The sequence below is a fragment of the Salmo salar genome, chromosome 11 (genome assembly GCF_965601325.2).
Source record: "Salmo salar chromosome 11, fSalSal1, whole genome shotgun sequence".
NCBI classification, from domain to species: domain Eukaryota; kingdom Metazoa; phylum Chordata; class Actinopteri; order Salmoniformes; family Salmonidae; genus Salmo; species Salmo salar.
Window position 1 is genome coordinate 45960717 of NC_138301.1, and position 16891 is coordinate 45977607.

General features: G+C 45.3%; 1 protein-coding gene across 6 annotated transcripts in view; it reads left to right on the plus strand.

Annotated features, from left to right (window-relative positions):
- Positions 1-16891, plus strand: part of tmod2 (tropomodulin 2) — a 39956-nt gene that overhangs the window by 3870 nt on the left and 19195 nt on the right. For 3 of the 6 annotated variants that reach the window (XM_082957537.1, XM_082957538.1, XM_082957541.1), the window contains 2 exons: positions 11548-11761; positions 12946-13102. In XM_082957537.1, the coding sequence (XP_082813663.1) occupies positions 11636-11761; positions 12946-13102 (283 nt within the window). In that variant the 5' untranslated portion in view covers positions 11548-11635. Of the gene's footprint in view, positions 1-1906; positions 1925-11547; positions 11762-12945; positions 13103-16891 lie in introns of those variants that run through there. The other 3 variants (XM_082957540.1, NM_001173882.1, XM_082957539.1) reach the window with 2 other exon arrangements.

Consider the following 16891-nt stretch of genomic DNA (forward strand, 5'->3'; position numbering starts at 1 on the left):
AAGAATAAGCTACGTGGTGAGTTGATGCCTATTCGGCAGCTAGTTAGCTAGGTTTGTATGCGTTGCTACTTTGTATGCGTTGTTGGTTGGCAACCTTTTACTTCACATTTTTTGGAACAGATTCCTGTTGGAACGTTCCACAAATTATACCCACCCCTTCAAGCCTATCAACTCCCAAGATGAGGCTGGTGTAACCGATGTGAAATGGCTAGCTAGTTAGCCGGGTGCACGCTAATAGCGTTTCAAACGTCACTCGCTCTGAGACTTGGAGTAGTTTTTTCCCTTCCTCTGCATGGGTAACGCTGCTTCGAGGGTGGCTGTTATCGATGTGTTCCTGGTTTGAGCCCAGGTAGGAGCGAGGAGAGGGACGGAAGCTATACTGTTACACTGGCAATACTAAAGTGCCTATAAGAACATAGTGCCTATAAGAACATAGTCAAAGGTATATCAAATACAAATCGTATAGAGAGAAATAGTCCTATAAATCCTATAATAATATAATAACTACAACCTAAAACTTCTAACCTGGGAATATTGAAGACTCATGTTAAAAGGAACCACTAGCTTTCATATGGTCCCATGTTCTGAGCAAGGCACTTAAACATTAGCTTTCTTACATGGCACATATTGCACTTTTACTTTCTTATCCAACACTTTGTTTTGCATTATTTAAACCAAATTGAACATGTTTCATTATTTATTTGAGGCTAAATTGATTTTATTGATGTATTATATTAAGTTAAAATAAGTGTTCATTCAGTATTGTTGTAATTGTCATTATAAAAAGAAAAATAATCGGCCGATTAATCGGCAATGGGGACTTTGGTCCTCCAATAATTGGTATCGGCGTTGAAAAATCATAATCGGTCGACCTCTAGTGTAGAGCCTGCAGACTGTGGCTAGTGAGGGGATAGTGGGTAGAGCCTGCAGACTGTGGCTAGTGAGGGGATAGTGGGTAGAGCCTGCAGACTGTGGCTAGTGAGGGGATAGTGGGTAGAGCCTGCAGACTGTGGCTAGTGAGGGGATAGTGGGTAGAGCCTGCAGACTGTGGCTAGTGAGGGGATAGTGGGTAGAGCCTGCAGACTGTGGCTAGTGAGGGGATAGTGGGTAGAGCCTGCAGACTGTGGGTGGTGAGGGGATAGTGTGTAGAGCCTGCAGACTGTGGGTAGTGAGGGGATAGTGTGTAGAGGCTGCAGACTGTGAGGGGATAGTGTGTAGAGGCTGCAGACTGTGAGGGGATAGTGTGTAGAGGCTGCAGACTGTGGGTGGTGAGGGGATAGTGTGTAGAGCCTGCAGACTGTGGGTGGTGAGGGGATAGTGTGTAGAGCCTGCAGACTGTGGGTGGTGAGGGGATAGTGTGTAGAGCCTGCAGACTGTGGGTGGTGAGGGGATAGTGTGTAGAGCCTGCAGACTGTGGGTGGTGAGGGGATAGTGTGTTTGTGTCCAACCGGTGAGCTGTAGCAGAAATAGAGGAGAGGACGGACGAGGAGGGGTAGAGAGGACGGACGAGGAGGGGTAGAGAGGACGGACGAGGAGGGGTAGAAGGAGAGGAGCAGACAGACGGGGTAAGCTGCAGCTTTTTTAAAGTACCACTTTGTACCTCTTCTAACCCCACCTCCCTCAATCCACATTTCATTTCATGTTTGTTGTTTTACTACCGCAGTGACTGCCCTGTCAGCATCTCATCCTTCCATTCCTCCCTCTTTAACTCTCTCTCTCTCTCTCTCTCTCTCCTTGCCTCTCTCCTCTGATCCATCTGTTTTTCATCAGGCTCTGCCTATCCCCAGCCACTCTAGAAGGGAGTGTCCCACACCAGCAGAGGAGAGAAAAGAACAGAAAAGAGAGCAGGACGGAGGGGGGAGGGAGGGAAAGAAGAGAACAGATGAGTGAGGGAGAGAGATGAGCAGGAGAGAGGGAGGAAGAGGTTAGTTTATCACCCCTGAGATAGTAAAGGTCGTTATCAATAAAAATTCACTATACGGTGCAGAGCGTTCAGTTAGGCTGCTGGGGGTCAAGAACCAGCTCTGCTAAAACCAATGACAACGACGTGCCGTTTTCAATGGATTGTTCAATACATGTTCCAACTATTTGGTTGTAATGTCATCACGTCCTGAAGAGCATAGTAACAACTACACATTTATCTCTATCAGAGTTATACAGCAAGGAACTGTTTTATGATCAGTAAACATCAAAATGATCATGTATTTTCAGATACGTGAAGGGTATCCTATTCATTTAGCTAGCTAAGGAAACATGTCATTTAGCTAGCTAAGGAAACATAGCCATATACACGTGATCTGTTGTTAGCTTGTCATCTAGCCATATTGACGTGATCTGTTGTTAGCTTGTCATCTAGCCATATACACGTGGTCTGTTGTTAGCTTGTCATCTAGCCATATTGACGTGGTCTGTTGTTAGCTTGTCATCTAGCCATATACACGTGGTCTGTTGTTAGCTTGTCATCTAGCCATATTGACGTGATCTGTTGTTAGCTTGTCATCTAGCCATATTGACGTGATCTGTTGTTAGCTTGTCATCTAGCCATATACACGTGGTCTGTTGTTAGCTTGTCATCTAGCCATATTGACGTGGTCTGTTGTTAGCTTGTCATCTAGCCATATTGACGTGGTCTGTTGTTAGCTTGTCATCTAGCCATATACACGTGATCTGTTGTTAGCTTGTCATCTAGCCATATTGACGTGATCTGTTGTTAGCTTGTCATCTAGCCATATACACGTGATCTGTTGTTAGCTTGTCATCTAGCCATATTGACGTGATCTGTTGTTAGCTTGTCATCTAGCCATATACACGTGATCTGTTGTTAGCTTGTCATCTAGCCATATACACGTGATCTGTTGTTAGCTTGTCATCTAGCCATATTGACGTGATCTGTTGTTAGCTTGTCATCTAGCCATATTGACGTGATCTGTTGTTAGCTTGTCATCTAGCCATATTGACGTGATCTGTTGTTAGCTTGTCATCTAGCCATATTGACGTGATCTGTTGTTAGCTTGTCATCTAGCCATATTGACGTGATCTGTTGTTAGCTTGTCATCTAGCCATATTGACGTGATCTGTTGTTAGCTTGTCATCTAGCCATATTGACGTGGTCTGTTGTTAGCTTGTCATCTAGCCATATTGACGTGGTCTGTTGTTAGCTTGTCATCTAGCCATATTGACGTGGTCTGTTAGCTTGTCATCTAGCCATATTGACGTGATCTGTTGTTAGCTTGTCATCTAGCCATATTGACGTGATCTGTTGTTAGCTTGCGATCCAATTTGACGTGGTCCATCAGACAATTTGTCAGCAGCAATCGCAATTAAACTAGAGGTCGACCGATTAATCGGAATGGCCGATTAATTAGGGCCGATTTCAAGTTTTCATAACAATCGGTAATCGGTATTTTTGGCCGCCGATTTAAAATATCTATCTATCTATCTATCTATCTATCTATCTATCTATCTATCTATCTATCTATCTATCTATCTATCTATCTATCTATCTATCTATCTATCTATCTATCTATCTATCTATCTATCTATCTATCTATCTATCTATCTATCTATCTATCTATCTATCTATCTATCTATCTATCTATCTATCTATCTATCTATCTATCGCTCAAACGTGTACCTAACCATAAACATCAATGTCTTTCTTAAAATCAATACAGAAGTATATATTTTTAAACCTGCATATTTAGTTAATATTGCCTGCTAACATGAATTTCTTTTAACTAGGGAAAATGTGTCACTTCTCTTGCAAACAGAGTCAGGGTATATGCAGCAGTTTGGGCCGCCTGGCTTGTTACGAACTATGAAGACTTTTTTTTCTTAACTTAGACAGCAGACCTTGCCAAACAGGGATGATTTAACAAAAGCGCATTTGCAAAAAAAAGCACAATCGTTGCATGACTGTACCTAACCATAAACATCAATGCCTTTCTTAAAATCAATACAGAGAAGTATATTTTTTTAAACCTGCATATTTAGCTAAAAGAAATCCAGGTTAGCAGGCAATATTAACCAGGTGAAATTGTGCCAGTTCTCTTGCGTTCTTTGCACGCAGAATCAGGGTATACAGAATCTGGCTCGTTGCGAACTAATTTGCCAGAATTTTACGGAACTATGAAATAACATTGTAGGTTGTGCGATGTAACAGGAATATTTAGACTTATGGATGCCACCCGTTAGATAAAATACGGAACGGTTCCGTATGTCACTGAAAGAATGTTTTCGAGATGATAGATTCCGTATTTGACCATATTAGTGACCTAAGGTTTATTATATTATAGTTAAGTCTATGATTTTGATATTTGATAGAGCAGTCTGACTGAGCGGTGGTAGGCAGCAGCAGGCTCGTAATAGTCAAAGGTATATGGTTTAGAGAGAAATAGTCGACGCGTCATAATTCCTGTAATAACTTGCGGCTGAACTTGAAAGGGGTTCCTTCGTTATTTTACCGTTCATGTCTTCCATAGAGAATGTCTTGATCTACTTCAAATAAGGTCTGTGTTTTGTGCTTAAACCGCCTCAGCGTTTTGACACCCGTGTAAATCTCACTAGGTAACGTTTGTCAACATATTTTCATAAATCCACTCTACAAAAAAAATTATCTTCGCTTATATTGATCAGAGTTATATCCTATGGAAATCTACACAGTTATAAAATTGGCAAGGTGGTGTAAGCCTAAACCAAACACAGACCTTATTTTAAGTTAATCTAAAAATATCCTATGGAATAAATGAAGGAACCGCTTTTCAGATTTTGCTAGAAGGTGTCATGGGAATTATGACTTGCACTTTGGTAGTCAATTCTTACCATGCCCATTATTAAAATAGGCTCAGTAGTGTGTGTGGCCTCCATGTGCCTGTATGACCTCCCTACAACGCCTGGGCATGCTCCTGATGAGGTGGCGGATGGTCTTGCATTAGGAGGAACCCAGGGCCAACCGCACGAGCATATGGTCTCACAAGGGGTCTGAGGATCTCATCTCGGTACCTAATGGCAGTCAGGCTACCTCTGGCGAGCACATGGAGGGCTGTGCGGCCCCCCAAAGAAATGCCACCCCCCACCATGACTGACCCACCGCCAAACAGGTCATGCTGGAGGATGTTGCAGGCAGCAGAACGTTCTCCACGGCGTCTCCAGACTCTGTCACGTCTGTCACATGTGCTCAGTGTGAACCTGCTTTCATCTGTGAAGAGCACAGGGCGCCAGTGGCGAATTTGCCAATCTTGGTGTTCTCTGGCAAATGCCAAACGTCCTGCACGGTGTTGGGCTGTAAGCACAACCCCCACCTGTGGACGTCGGGCCCTCATACCACCCTCATGGAGTCTGTTTCTGACCGTTTGAGCAGACACATGCACATTTGTGGCCTGCTGGAGGTCATTTTGCAGGGCTCTGGCAGTGCTTCTCCTGCTCCTCCTTGCACAAAAGCGGAGGTAGCGGTCCTGCTGCTGGGTTGTTGCCCTCCTACGGCCTCCTCCACGTCTCCTGATGTACTGGCCTGTCTCCTGGTAGCGCCTCCATGCTCTGGACACTACGCTTACAGACACAGCAAACCTTCTCGCATTGATGTGCTATCCTGGATGAGCTGCACTACCGGAGCCACTTGTGTGGGTTGTAGACTCCGTCTCATGCTACCACTAGAGTGAAAGCACCGCCAGCATTCAAAAGTGACCAAAACATCAGGCAGGAAGCATAGGAACTGAGAAGTGGTCTGTGGTCCCCACCTGCAGAACCATTCCTTTATTGGGGGTGTCTTGCTAATTGCCTATAATTTCCACCTGTTGTCTATTCCATTTGCACAACAGCATGTGAAATTTATTGTCAATCAGTGTTGCTTCCTAAGTGGACAGTTTGATTTCACAGAAGTGTGATTGACTTGGAGTTACATTGTGTTGTTTAAGTGTTCCCTTTATATATGTATGTATGTATGTATGTATGTATGTATGTATGTATGTATGTATGTATGTATGCACAATAATAATCGGCATCGATTTTTTTTTTGGCCCGCCAATAATCGGTATTGGTATCGGCGTTGAAAAATCATAATCGGCTGACCTCTAGATTAAACGCTCTCAAAAACAACGTTGAAAAGGGGATACTGTTAGCTAACTTTGCTAGGTAGGCCAAGCTATGTCGGTTGGAGAAAAAAGTACATTAGTTAGTTTCTAACGGTAGCTTGCAAAGTAATCATTATGCATCCTTCTGCTGCTTGACAAGTAGAGCCCACAAAGGATGGGACATGAACCTAAACCTCTCATCCTTTTATTTTATATCACTCAAATATCAAATGAATGTTGGCCAGATACGTGAAGGGTATCTGAAAATACATGATCATATTGATGTTTACTGATCATGAAACAGTTCCTTGCTGTATAACTCTGATAGAGATAAATGTGTAGTTGTTACTATGCTCTTCAGGACGTGATGACATTACAACCAAATAGTTGGAACATGTATTGAACAATCCCTTGAAAATGACAGGCGGTTGTCAATAGTTTTAGTGGAGCTGGTGGCTCCTCGCCCCCAGCAGCCTAATGGAACGCTCTGCACCGCGTTGTGCCGTTTCGTTGAGAACGTCCTATAGTTGGAGGATGTTGGAAGTACAGAACTCTCTCTCTGTCCCTGGGGTTGTGTTCTAATGTAATAACCATTCTCCATTTCCTGCTCAACTCTCAACTTTAACATTACTCAACGTCGCTCTCTCTGTGGAAAGGAACGACTACTGTCTATACACTGTTATTTTTGGACACAGGTTGAAGCTAAAGCTGGTCATTTGATTGTTAGGTTGTGGCAATTATATATTTATATTCGTTTTCTTCAATGGGACTAGATTTAGATGCATGTACGCTTGTTTCAGTCTAGAGGGAGAAATTGGTCCAGTCTTTGTACAGCAACCTCTTGTTCCTGACCTTGTGGAAGTCCCTGTATATCTGGACAGTAGTTGTGTGTGGGGGGAGTCTGAGTAGTAGTGTGTGTGTGATGGGGGGGTCCGAGTAGTGGTCTGTGTGTGTGTGTGTGGGGGGGGAGTCTGAGTAGTAGTGTGTGTGTGTGAGGGGGGGGGGGGGGGGGGGTCCGAGTAGTGGTCTGTGTGTGTGTGTGTGGAGGGGGAGTCTGAGTAGTTGTGTGTGTGTGTGAGGGGGGGGGGTCCGAGTAGTGGTCTGTGTGTGTGTGTGGGGGGGGAGTCTGAGTAGTTGTGTGTGTGTGTGTGGGGGGGGGAAGTGTACATCTATAACTAGAGGGGCTGGTTGTATTATGTTGTGGTGTTGTTATTGGCTCTGAGACAATAACAATCTGCTGTTGTCTAGGATGATTAGTAGAGCTCGGAGAAGGAGAACGGCATCAATCAGACTCTACTAATGGATCCTCCCAGACATTACCATCATTACCTCCCTTCCATGATCCATTACTCCTGTCTGGACTGACTACTCAACCTAATCACCTGGAGGGTCCTGGAGGAGACAGATAAACAGCCATTAGTATGGCTTTTATAACCTGTGAAGGTGGTGTTGACTAAACAGAGAAAGTAGGTAGATGATGTAAGAGCTGAGTTGACATTGTGGTAAGAGAATGGCGTGTGTGTAGATTAGGCTATAAGTCAGTGTTCTCCAGTCAGACCTCACTGGCCACTGTCTTCCAGTCACAGCTAATTGAACTCAGAGGTTAAAAGTCAGGTGGTTTAGATGCTGATGGGTATGTCTGTGTTGTGGATTTGGCTCTACAGTGTCAGAAAGTGTTTTCTAGACGTTGAAAGCTGGCGGTCGTTCCAACAGGGGACAGAAACACATGTTATTATCCCACAGATAACCTGGCTGCAGTTCGTTTGCTTTTACCATCATGCATATTTAACTCCTGGCCCTGGCTTGAATTGTGACAAGATTTAGGGCTTAGTTAGGCCTACGATCGATTTAAACACTAACCTATTGGAATAGACTACATCGTCTGGAACTTATTCAGTCATGTTATTTCTGAGTAGGGTGTCCTACCTGGTCTGGTATTAACATCAGGCTGTGGACTGGACTCGGACGTGACCCGGTTTATCCCAGGCTTCACAACCTGATTTGGATCGTCAATAGCCAGCAATGGATGCGATCAACATTACTATCATCATGAATGCTGACATTTCATCTGCTCTCATTTACTTTCCATTAGGGCAGAGTGAGCCTGTTATCCCCTGTTATCCCCCTGCTATAGAGCACCACAGTGGAGGTGTCATAATACCCAGAAAACCTAACGGTCAAACAGGGAAATGTTTCCAATTGTTTTTCTACAATTAATTTTTCCAATAGGGGATTTTAGAAACACTTAAAATAAGGTCTGTCTTAAGTGTAGGTGGACCCGGGGTTGGCGTTTTGATAACCAAATCTCTCTCAGACAAGGTGACTTTTATCAATATGTTCGGCTCTATTTGATCTCAGATTCTAAAATGCTAATTAGCATCAAAGTAGACATGCAAAACTACAAATCCCAGCAAGCTCCTGCACCTCATCTCTATCTGAAACCTTTACTGACAGGTATTGTGTCAATTTAAAACTTGCACCAGACCTTTCACAGAATTGTCAATTTGAAAGAAATGTAGCCAGATAGTTAATCCAGAGATTCCTACCTTTGCCTCGATTCGTCAGTCTGGTCCAGATCATCCTGGCATTTGTAGTTCTTTATGATAGCCACATTAGCAGCTAATTAGCATTTCATTTTTGGGAGGTAAATACAGGCGAATATATTGATAAGTCACTTTGTCCGAGAGAGATTTACACGGTTATCAAAACGTCACGCCAGGGTAAGCCTACACGAAACAAAGCCCTTATTTTAAGTGTTTCTGAAAAATCCCCTACGGGGAAAAATGAATGGTGGAAAAACGTTTGGAACCATTTCCCTGTTTTGAGCGCTAGGTTTTCTGGGTATTATGACTCTCACACTGGTACTTTATTCCAGGCTGTTGCTGTGTTAGTGTGGTGTTTGATTCCTTAATGGAGGAGTGGACAGTAAACCTCTAATTCTAGAGAGAACAGATCAAAACAGAACAGAGAGAGAGAACGATGTGGGAGAGAGAACAGACCAGAACAGGGAGAGAGAGAGAACGATGTGGGAGAGAGAACAGACCAGAACAGAGAGAGAGAGAGAACAGACCAAAACAGAACAGAGAGAGAGAACGATGTGGGAGAGAGAACAGACCAGAACAGAGAGAGAGAACGATGTGGGAGAGAGAACAGACCAGAACAGAGAGAGAGAACGATGTGGGAGAGAGAACAGACCAGAACAGAGAGAGAGAACGATGTGGGAGAGCGAACAGACCAAAACAGAACAGGGAGAGAGAACGATGTGGGAGAGAGAACAGACCAAAACAGAACAGGGAGAGAGAACGATGTGGGAGAGAGAACGATGTGGGAGAGAGAACAGACCAAAACAGAACAGAAAGAGAGAACGATGTGGGAGAGAGAACGATGTGGGAGAGAGAACAGACCAAAACAGAACAGAAAGAGAGAACGATGTGGGAGAGAGAACAGACCAAAACAGAGAGAGAGAAACAGACCAAAACAGAGAGAGAGAGAGAGAACAGACCAAAACAGAGAGAGAGAGAGAGAGAGAACAGACCAAAACAGAGAGAGAGAGAGAGAACAGACCAAAACAGAGAGAGAGAGAGAGAACAGACCAAAACAGAACAGGGAGAGAAAACAATGTTCCCTCTAAACCACACAGCTTCCCCAAGACTGCCGCGCATAAAACAAATGACCAGCCACCGCCCAGAGGTTGCAGAAGATTGAACTTCACTCAACTTTAGTTTTCACCAGTGTTTCCCAACTCCGGTCCTCCTGTGTCTCCAGCAGCACACGTTGTTGTCGTCGTCCCAGACAAACATACCTAATTCAACTAGTCAACGACTGATGATTAGCTTTAGTTAACCTTTATTTAACTAGGCAAGTCAGTTCAGAACAAATTCTTATTTACAATGACAGCCTAGGAACAGTGGTTTAACTGCCTTGTTCAGGGGCAGAATGATAGATTTTTACCTTGTCAGCTCGGGGATTCAATCTAGCAACCTTTCGGTTACTGGCCCAACGCTCTAACCACTAGGCTACCTGCTGGTTACTGGCCCAACACTCTAACCACTAGACTACCTACTGGTTACTAGCCCAACACTCTAACCACTAGACTACCTGCTGGTTACTGGCCCAACACTCTAACCACTAGGCAACCTGCTGGTTACTGGCCCAACGCTCTAACCACTAGGCTACCTGCTGGTTACTGGCCCAACACTCTAACCACTAGGCTACCTGCTGGTTACTGGCCCAACGCTCTAACCACTAGGCTACCTGCTGGTTACTGGCCCAACGCTCTAACCACTAGGCTACCTGCTGGTTACTGGCCCAACGCTCTAACCACTAGGCTACCTGCTGGTTACTGGCCCAACGCTCTAACCACTAGGCTACCTGCAGGTTACTGGCCCAACGCTCTAACCACTAGGCTACCTGCTGGTTACTGGCCCAACGCTCTAACCACTAGGCTACCTGCTGGTTACTGCCCCAACACTCTAACCACTAGACTACCTGCTGGTTACTGGCCCAACACTCTAACCACTAGGCAACCTGCTGGTTACTGGCCCAACACTCTAACCACTAGGCAACCTGCTGGTTACTGGCCCAACACTCTAACCACTAGGCTACCTGCTGGTTACTGGCCCAACACTCTAACCACTAGGCTACCTGCTGGTTACTGGCCCAACGCTCTAACCACTAGGCTACCTGCTGGTTACTGGCCCAACGCTCTAACCACTAGGCTACCTGCCGCACCGATATTGGCCATATAACACAAATCCCTGAAGTATCTTATTGTTATTATAAACTGGTTACCAACATAATTAGAACAGTAAAAAGCTGTTTGTTTGTCGTACCCGTGGTATACGGTCTGATATACCACAGCTTTCAGACAATCCGCATCCAGGGCTCAACCAACCCAGTTTGTGATGTTTAAGACCGAACAACAGACGTTGTCTGACTGGCTTTAATTACATGACCTACTTTGATCCCACTAACTCAAATGGTATCATCTTCTCTGTCTGTCTGTTTGTCTCTCTGTCTGTCTGTTTGTCTCTCTGTCTGCCTACCTCTCTGTCTGTCTGCCTACCTCTCTGTCTGTCTGCCTACCTCTCTGTCTGTCTGCCTACCTCTCTGTCTGTCTGCCTACCTCTCTGTCTGTCTGCCTACCTCTCTGTCTGTCTGCCTACCTCTCTGTCTGTCTGCCTACCTCTCTGTCTGCCTGCCTACCTCTCTGTCTGCCTGCCTACCTCTCTGTCTGCCTGCCTACCTCTCTGTCTGCCTGCCTACCTCTCTGTCTGCCTGCCTACCTCTCTGTCTGCCTGCCTACCTCTCTGTCTGTCTGTCTGCCCACCTCTCTGTCTGCCCACCTCTCTGTCTGTCCGCCTGCCTCTCTGCCTGCCTCTCTGCCTGCCTCTCTGCCTGCCTCTCTGCCTGCCTCTCTGCCTGCCTCTCTGCCTGCCTCTCTGCCTGCCTCTCTGCCTGCCTCTCTCTGTCTCTCTAGCAGGTTACCTGCCCCTAGGCGTGACACTTGGACCCAGAGGAACACAGACAGACACCCCGGTCTGCAGTTGGTGTAGCAGAGAGAGAACATGGCGTTGTCGTTTAAGAAAGACCTGGAGAAGTACAAGGAGATTGACGAGGATGAGCTCCTTAACAACCTATCAGAACAGGAACTCAAACAGCTGGAGACTGCTCTGGAGGAGATGGACCCAGAGGTATGGATGGGCGGGGGGGGGGGCAGTCTGTTTCTGGGTCTTCCTTGTGTTTTCTCCTTGGTAGCCAGACAGACATCTCATTCTTATCAACTTTTAACCTCTCAACTCTCGCAATCCTTAACTCTCAATGTTGGGAAATCTAATGGAAAGAGAGTGTGTGTGTGCTGATTCTGCATGCAGTCTGCCAAGTGTTTCTATGTTGATTTGCACGCAGAGTAGAGGAGGAGGCGCAGCAGCAGAGTAGAGGAGGAGGCGGCGCAGCAGCAGAGTAGAGTAGAGGAGGCGGAGGCGCAGCAGCAGAGTAGAGGAGGCGGAGGCGCAGCAGCAGAGTAGAGGAGGCGCAGCAGCAGAGTAGAGGAGGCGCAGCAGCAGAGTAGAGGAGGCGCAGCAGCAGAGTAGAGGAGGCGCAGCAGCAGAGTAGAGGAGGCGCAGCAGCAGAGTAGAGGAGGCGCAGGCGCAGCAGCAGAGTAGAGGAGGCGCAGGCGCAGCAGCAGAGTAGAGGAGGCGCAGGCGCAGCAGCAGAGTAGAGGAGGCGCAGCAGCAGAGGAGGAGGCGGCGCAGGCGCAGCAGAGGAGAGGAGGAGGAGGTGCAACAGAGTAGAGGAGGCGCAGTGGAGGAGAAGGAGGAGGAGGCGGCGCAGCAGAGTGGAGGAGGCGGCGGCGCAGCAGAGTGGAGGAGGAGGAGTCGCAGCAGAGTGGAGGAGGAGGAGTCGCAGCAGAGTGGAGGAGGAGGAGTCGCAGCAGAGTGGAGGAGGAGTCGCAGCAGAGTGGAGGAGGAGGCGCAGCAGAGTAGAGGAGGAGGAGGAGGAGAGTGGAGGAGGCGCAGCAGAGTAAAGGAGGAGCAGAGTAGTGAAACCCCTCCAGGTCTTAGTGAGGTTTATCTTCCTTTTCAAGGGCCAGAGTGAGATAAAACAGCCATTTATTTAGTGATATTACACAATACACCCCAACAGAAGTATTGGGAATCTTACAATGTGTTGTTACATCTCAAGTAGAGAGGACCTTAAACATTCTTCTTGTCTTTCACTTATTTACAGCATGGAGATGAATCCACTAACTAGACAACCATAGGAACTCAATACAACACCGCATGCAGCCCTAATGTTTTAAACGTGGCACATGAATTTACCAATTGATCAATCAGTCAATAAACCCATGTATCCACCCCTCCGTGTCTCCCCCCAGAATGCATTGCTGCCAGCGTCGATGCGTCAGAAGGACCACACAGTGAAAGCAGCCACCGGCCCCTACAGCAGAGAGAAACTGCTCAGTTTTCTGGAGAAGGAGGCCCTGGAGTATAAAGACAGAGATGATGTCGTGTCTTTCTCTGGAGAGAGGAAAGGTAGGAGGCCCTGGAGTATAAAGACAGAGATGATGTCGTGTCTTTCTCTGGAGAGAGGAAAGGTAGGAGGCCCTGGAGTATAAAGACAGAGATGATGTTGTCTTTCTCTGGAGAGGAAAGGTAGGAGGCCCTGGAGTATAAAGACAGAGATGATGTCGTGTCTTTCTCTGGAGAGGAAAGGTAGGGGGAACCTGGTGTATGTTCAGACCGTGTGCAGTGTTTCCCCTATGATTTTTCTCAGGAGCTGTGGCAAAAGTAGTTGGAGGGGGGGTCTGGGGGCATGCTACCCTGGGGGGGTCAGGATAATGACTGAGAAATGATATTCTATTCCAAAATGCATGACGTCATCTGAAATATAACTGATGCGGCCCACAGCACTGAGACATGATGTGGAGGAAGCTGTGGCTGTGGGCTTGTGGCTCTCATTCGCTCTGTTGGCTACAAATATACATTGTAACTTATCACTCGGATCTTAAAGAGACAGTGCAAGATTTTGGCAATTGAACTAATGGATACCATTTGTATGTCTCTGCATGCAGTTTGAAGGTAGTTTTGCAAGCCATTGCTAACTAGCGTTAGCGCGATGACTGGAAGTCTGGTATTGGCGCTGTCGCTAGGGAACAATTGCGCTAAAGCTAGTTATAGCAACTTCCTTCACTCTGCACGCAGACATACAAATGGTATCCATGAATGAATCTGACTCTGGGGAAGTAGAAAAAATGGCTTTATTGCCCCCCCCCCAAAAAATGTGCTCTATCCCTTTAAAAGCGCATCACGGCAGAAATACTGTCTATATACACCATTATTTATATATTTATTTACTCTGACATTGCTCGTTCTGGTATTGCTTTCATTTTTTTACTGTTTGTATTGCTAGGTATTATTACTACACTGTTGGAGCTAGAAACACCAGCATTAATGCACTGTTGGAGATAGAAACACCAGCGTTACTGCACTGTTGGAGATAGAAACACCAGCGTTACTGCACTGTAGGGGATAGAAACTGTGTACGTGACCAATGAAATTTGATTTGATGTAAATGCATTATAATGCAGAAACCTCAATGTCCTCAATGTCCTAACTCTCTAAATACATGACTCTGCTGTGTCCTACACTGGGTAACTAGAGATGTTGTGGGTAATGTTTAGATGTTAGATGTTGTGGGTAATGTTTAGATGTTAGATGTTGTGGGTAATGTTTAGATGTTAGATGTTGTGGGTAATGTTTAGATGTTGTGGGTAATGTTTAGATGTTGTGGGTAATGTTTAGATGTTGTGGGTAATGTTTAGATGTTGTGGGTAATGTTTAGATGTTGTGGGTAATGTTTAGATGTTGTGGGTAATGTTTAGATGTTGTGGGTAATTGTTAGATGTTGTGGGTAATAGTTAGATGTTAGATGCTGTGGGTAATAGTTAGATGTTAGATGCTGTGGGTAATGTTTAGATGTTGTGGGTAATGTTTAGATGTTGTGGGTAATTGTTAGATGTTGTGGGTAATAGTTAGATGTTAGATGCTGTGGGTAATAGTTAGATGCTGTGGGTAATAGTTAGATGTTAGATGTTGTGGGTAATGTTTAGATGTTGTGGGTAATGTTTAGATGTTGTGGGTAATGTTTAGATGTTGTGGGTAATGTTTAGATGTTGTGGGTAATGTTTAGATGTTGTGGGTAATGTTTAGATGTTAGATGTTGTGGGTAATGTTTAGATGTTAGATGCTGTGGGTTATAGTTAGATGTTAGATGCTGTGGGTAATGTTTAGATGTTAGATGCTGTGGGTAATGTTTAGATGTTGTGGGTAATGTTTAGATGTTGTGGGTAATGTTTAGATGTTGTGGGTAATGTTTAGATGTTGTGGGTAATGTTTAGATGTTAGATGCTGTGGGTAATGTTTAGATGTTAGATGCTGTGGGTAATGTTTAGATGTTAGATGCTGTGGGTAATGTTTAGATGTTAGATGCTGTGGGTAATGTTTAGATGTTAGATGTTGTGGGTAATGTTTAGATGTTAGATGTTGTGGGTTATAGTTAGATGTTAGATGTTGTGGGTTATAGTTAGATGTTAGATGTTGTGGGTTATAGTTAGATGTTAGATGTTGTGGGTTATAGTTAGATGTTAGATGTTGTGGGTAATGTTTAGATGTTAGATGTTGTGGGTAATGTTTAGATGTTAGATGTTGTGGGTAATGTTTAGATGTTAGATGTTGTGGGTAATGTTTGTGGTCTTGAAGAGAAGGCTCTGTTTCAGACAGGTGTGTATTGTATTGCAGGCATGTTGACTTTCTCTCTCTCTGTGTGTGTGTGTGTGTGTGTGTGTGTGTGTGTGTGTGTGTGTGTGTGTGTGTGTGTGTGTGTGTGTGTGTGTGTGTGTGTGTGTGTGTGTGTGTGTGTGTGTGTGAGATTGCTCTCAGCTCTAATCAGTCCACTGCTGCGTCTGCAGGTATTACTAATGCATGTCTACTCTGCTCTAACACAATACACAGCTGGTGAGAAATTACAGGAAAGGGTTGAGAAACAGTGTAGAGGGTTTGAGGTGTGGCTATGACTGGACTCTCTGTGGCTCTCCCTCTCTCTCTCTCACTCTCTTTGTCTCTCTCTGTCTCTGTGTGTTTCTGTCTCACTCATTCTCTCTGGCTTGACTTCACTTCCTGAAAGCCAATAAACAGCTATTAGACGGCCATTCTGTGTCGGTCCCTGTGGACAACAGTTTGTTACCCCCATTATAGACAGACACAGAGAGAAGCACCCAGCTGTACCTGGAGTGTCTGTAGTACATACAACCTCCCAGATATTTGACATGTAGGATATCACCTGTAGAGAAAGGAAAATGTAATGCAGAGACATTTCAACCACTGTGTGTTAACCAGAAGGCTGTGGCTGTAAGTGCTGTGATAGGAGGCTAACTGGTAGCTGACTCTACTCCAGAGGGCCTGACACAGGAAGTGGGGTGTTGTGGGTAATGGTTGTATTTACTGTTTAGAGGCTTTTCAGGAAGTGCCAAGGCCCCCTCGAGACTAGACTGCCTTTTAGACTGGAGAGTAGGGTGGCATGGAGGGTGTTCTGTCAGAGGGGCGGAGGGGACTGAAGGACAATTAGATTTAAGTGTGAGTCATTTAGCAGACACTCTTATTCAGAGCGACTTCTAGTAGTGTGTGCATACATTCCCATGAAGGAAACGGTCACTATCATTTTCCTGTTTTTAAAGTGGGGGGGCAGAGGCACAGAGGCTGTTCTCCTTGAGGGAGTTGTGTGGCAGGAGAAGGGGGGGGGGGGGGCTACTGAAGGAAAAGGCTACTGTATATTATTTTAGAGTTGGGGGGGGCTACTGAAGGAAAAGGCTACTGTATATTATTTTAGAGTTGGGGGGGGCTACTGAAGGAAAAGGCTACTGTATATTATTTTAGAGTTGGGGGGGCTACTGAAGGAAAAGGCTACTGTATATTATTTTAGTTGGGGGGCACTGAAGGAAAAGGCTACTGTATATTATTTTAGAGTTGGGGGGGCTACTGAAGGAAAAGGCTACTGTATATTTTTTTTTTTTTGGGGGGGGGGGGCTACTGAAGGAAAAGGCTAATGTATATTATTTTAGTTGGGGGGGGCACTGAAGGAAAAGGCTACTGTATATTATTTTAGTTGGGGGGGGGCACTGAAGGAAAAGGCTACTGTATATTATTTTAGAGTTGGGGGGGGCTACTGAAGGAAAAGGCTACTGTATATTATTTTGGGGGGGGGGGGGGGCTACTGAAGGAAAAGGCTAATGTATATTATTTTAGTTGGGGGGGGCACTGAAGGAA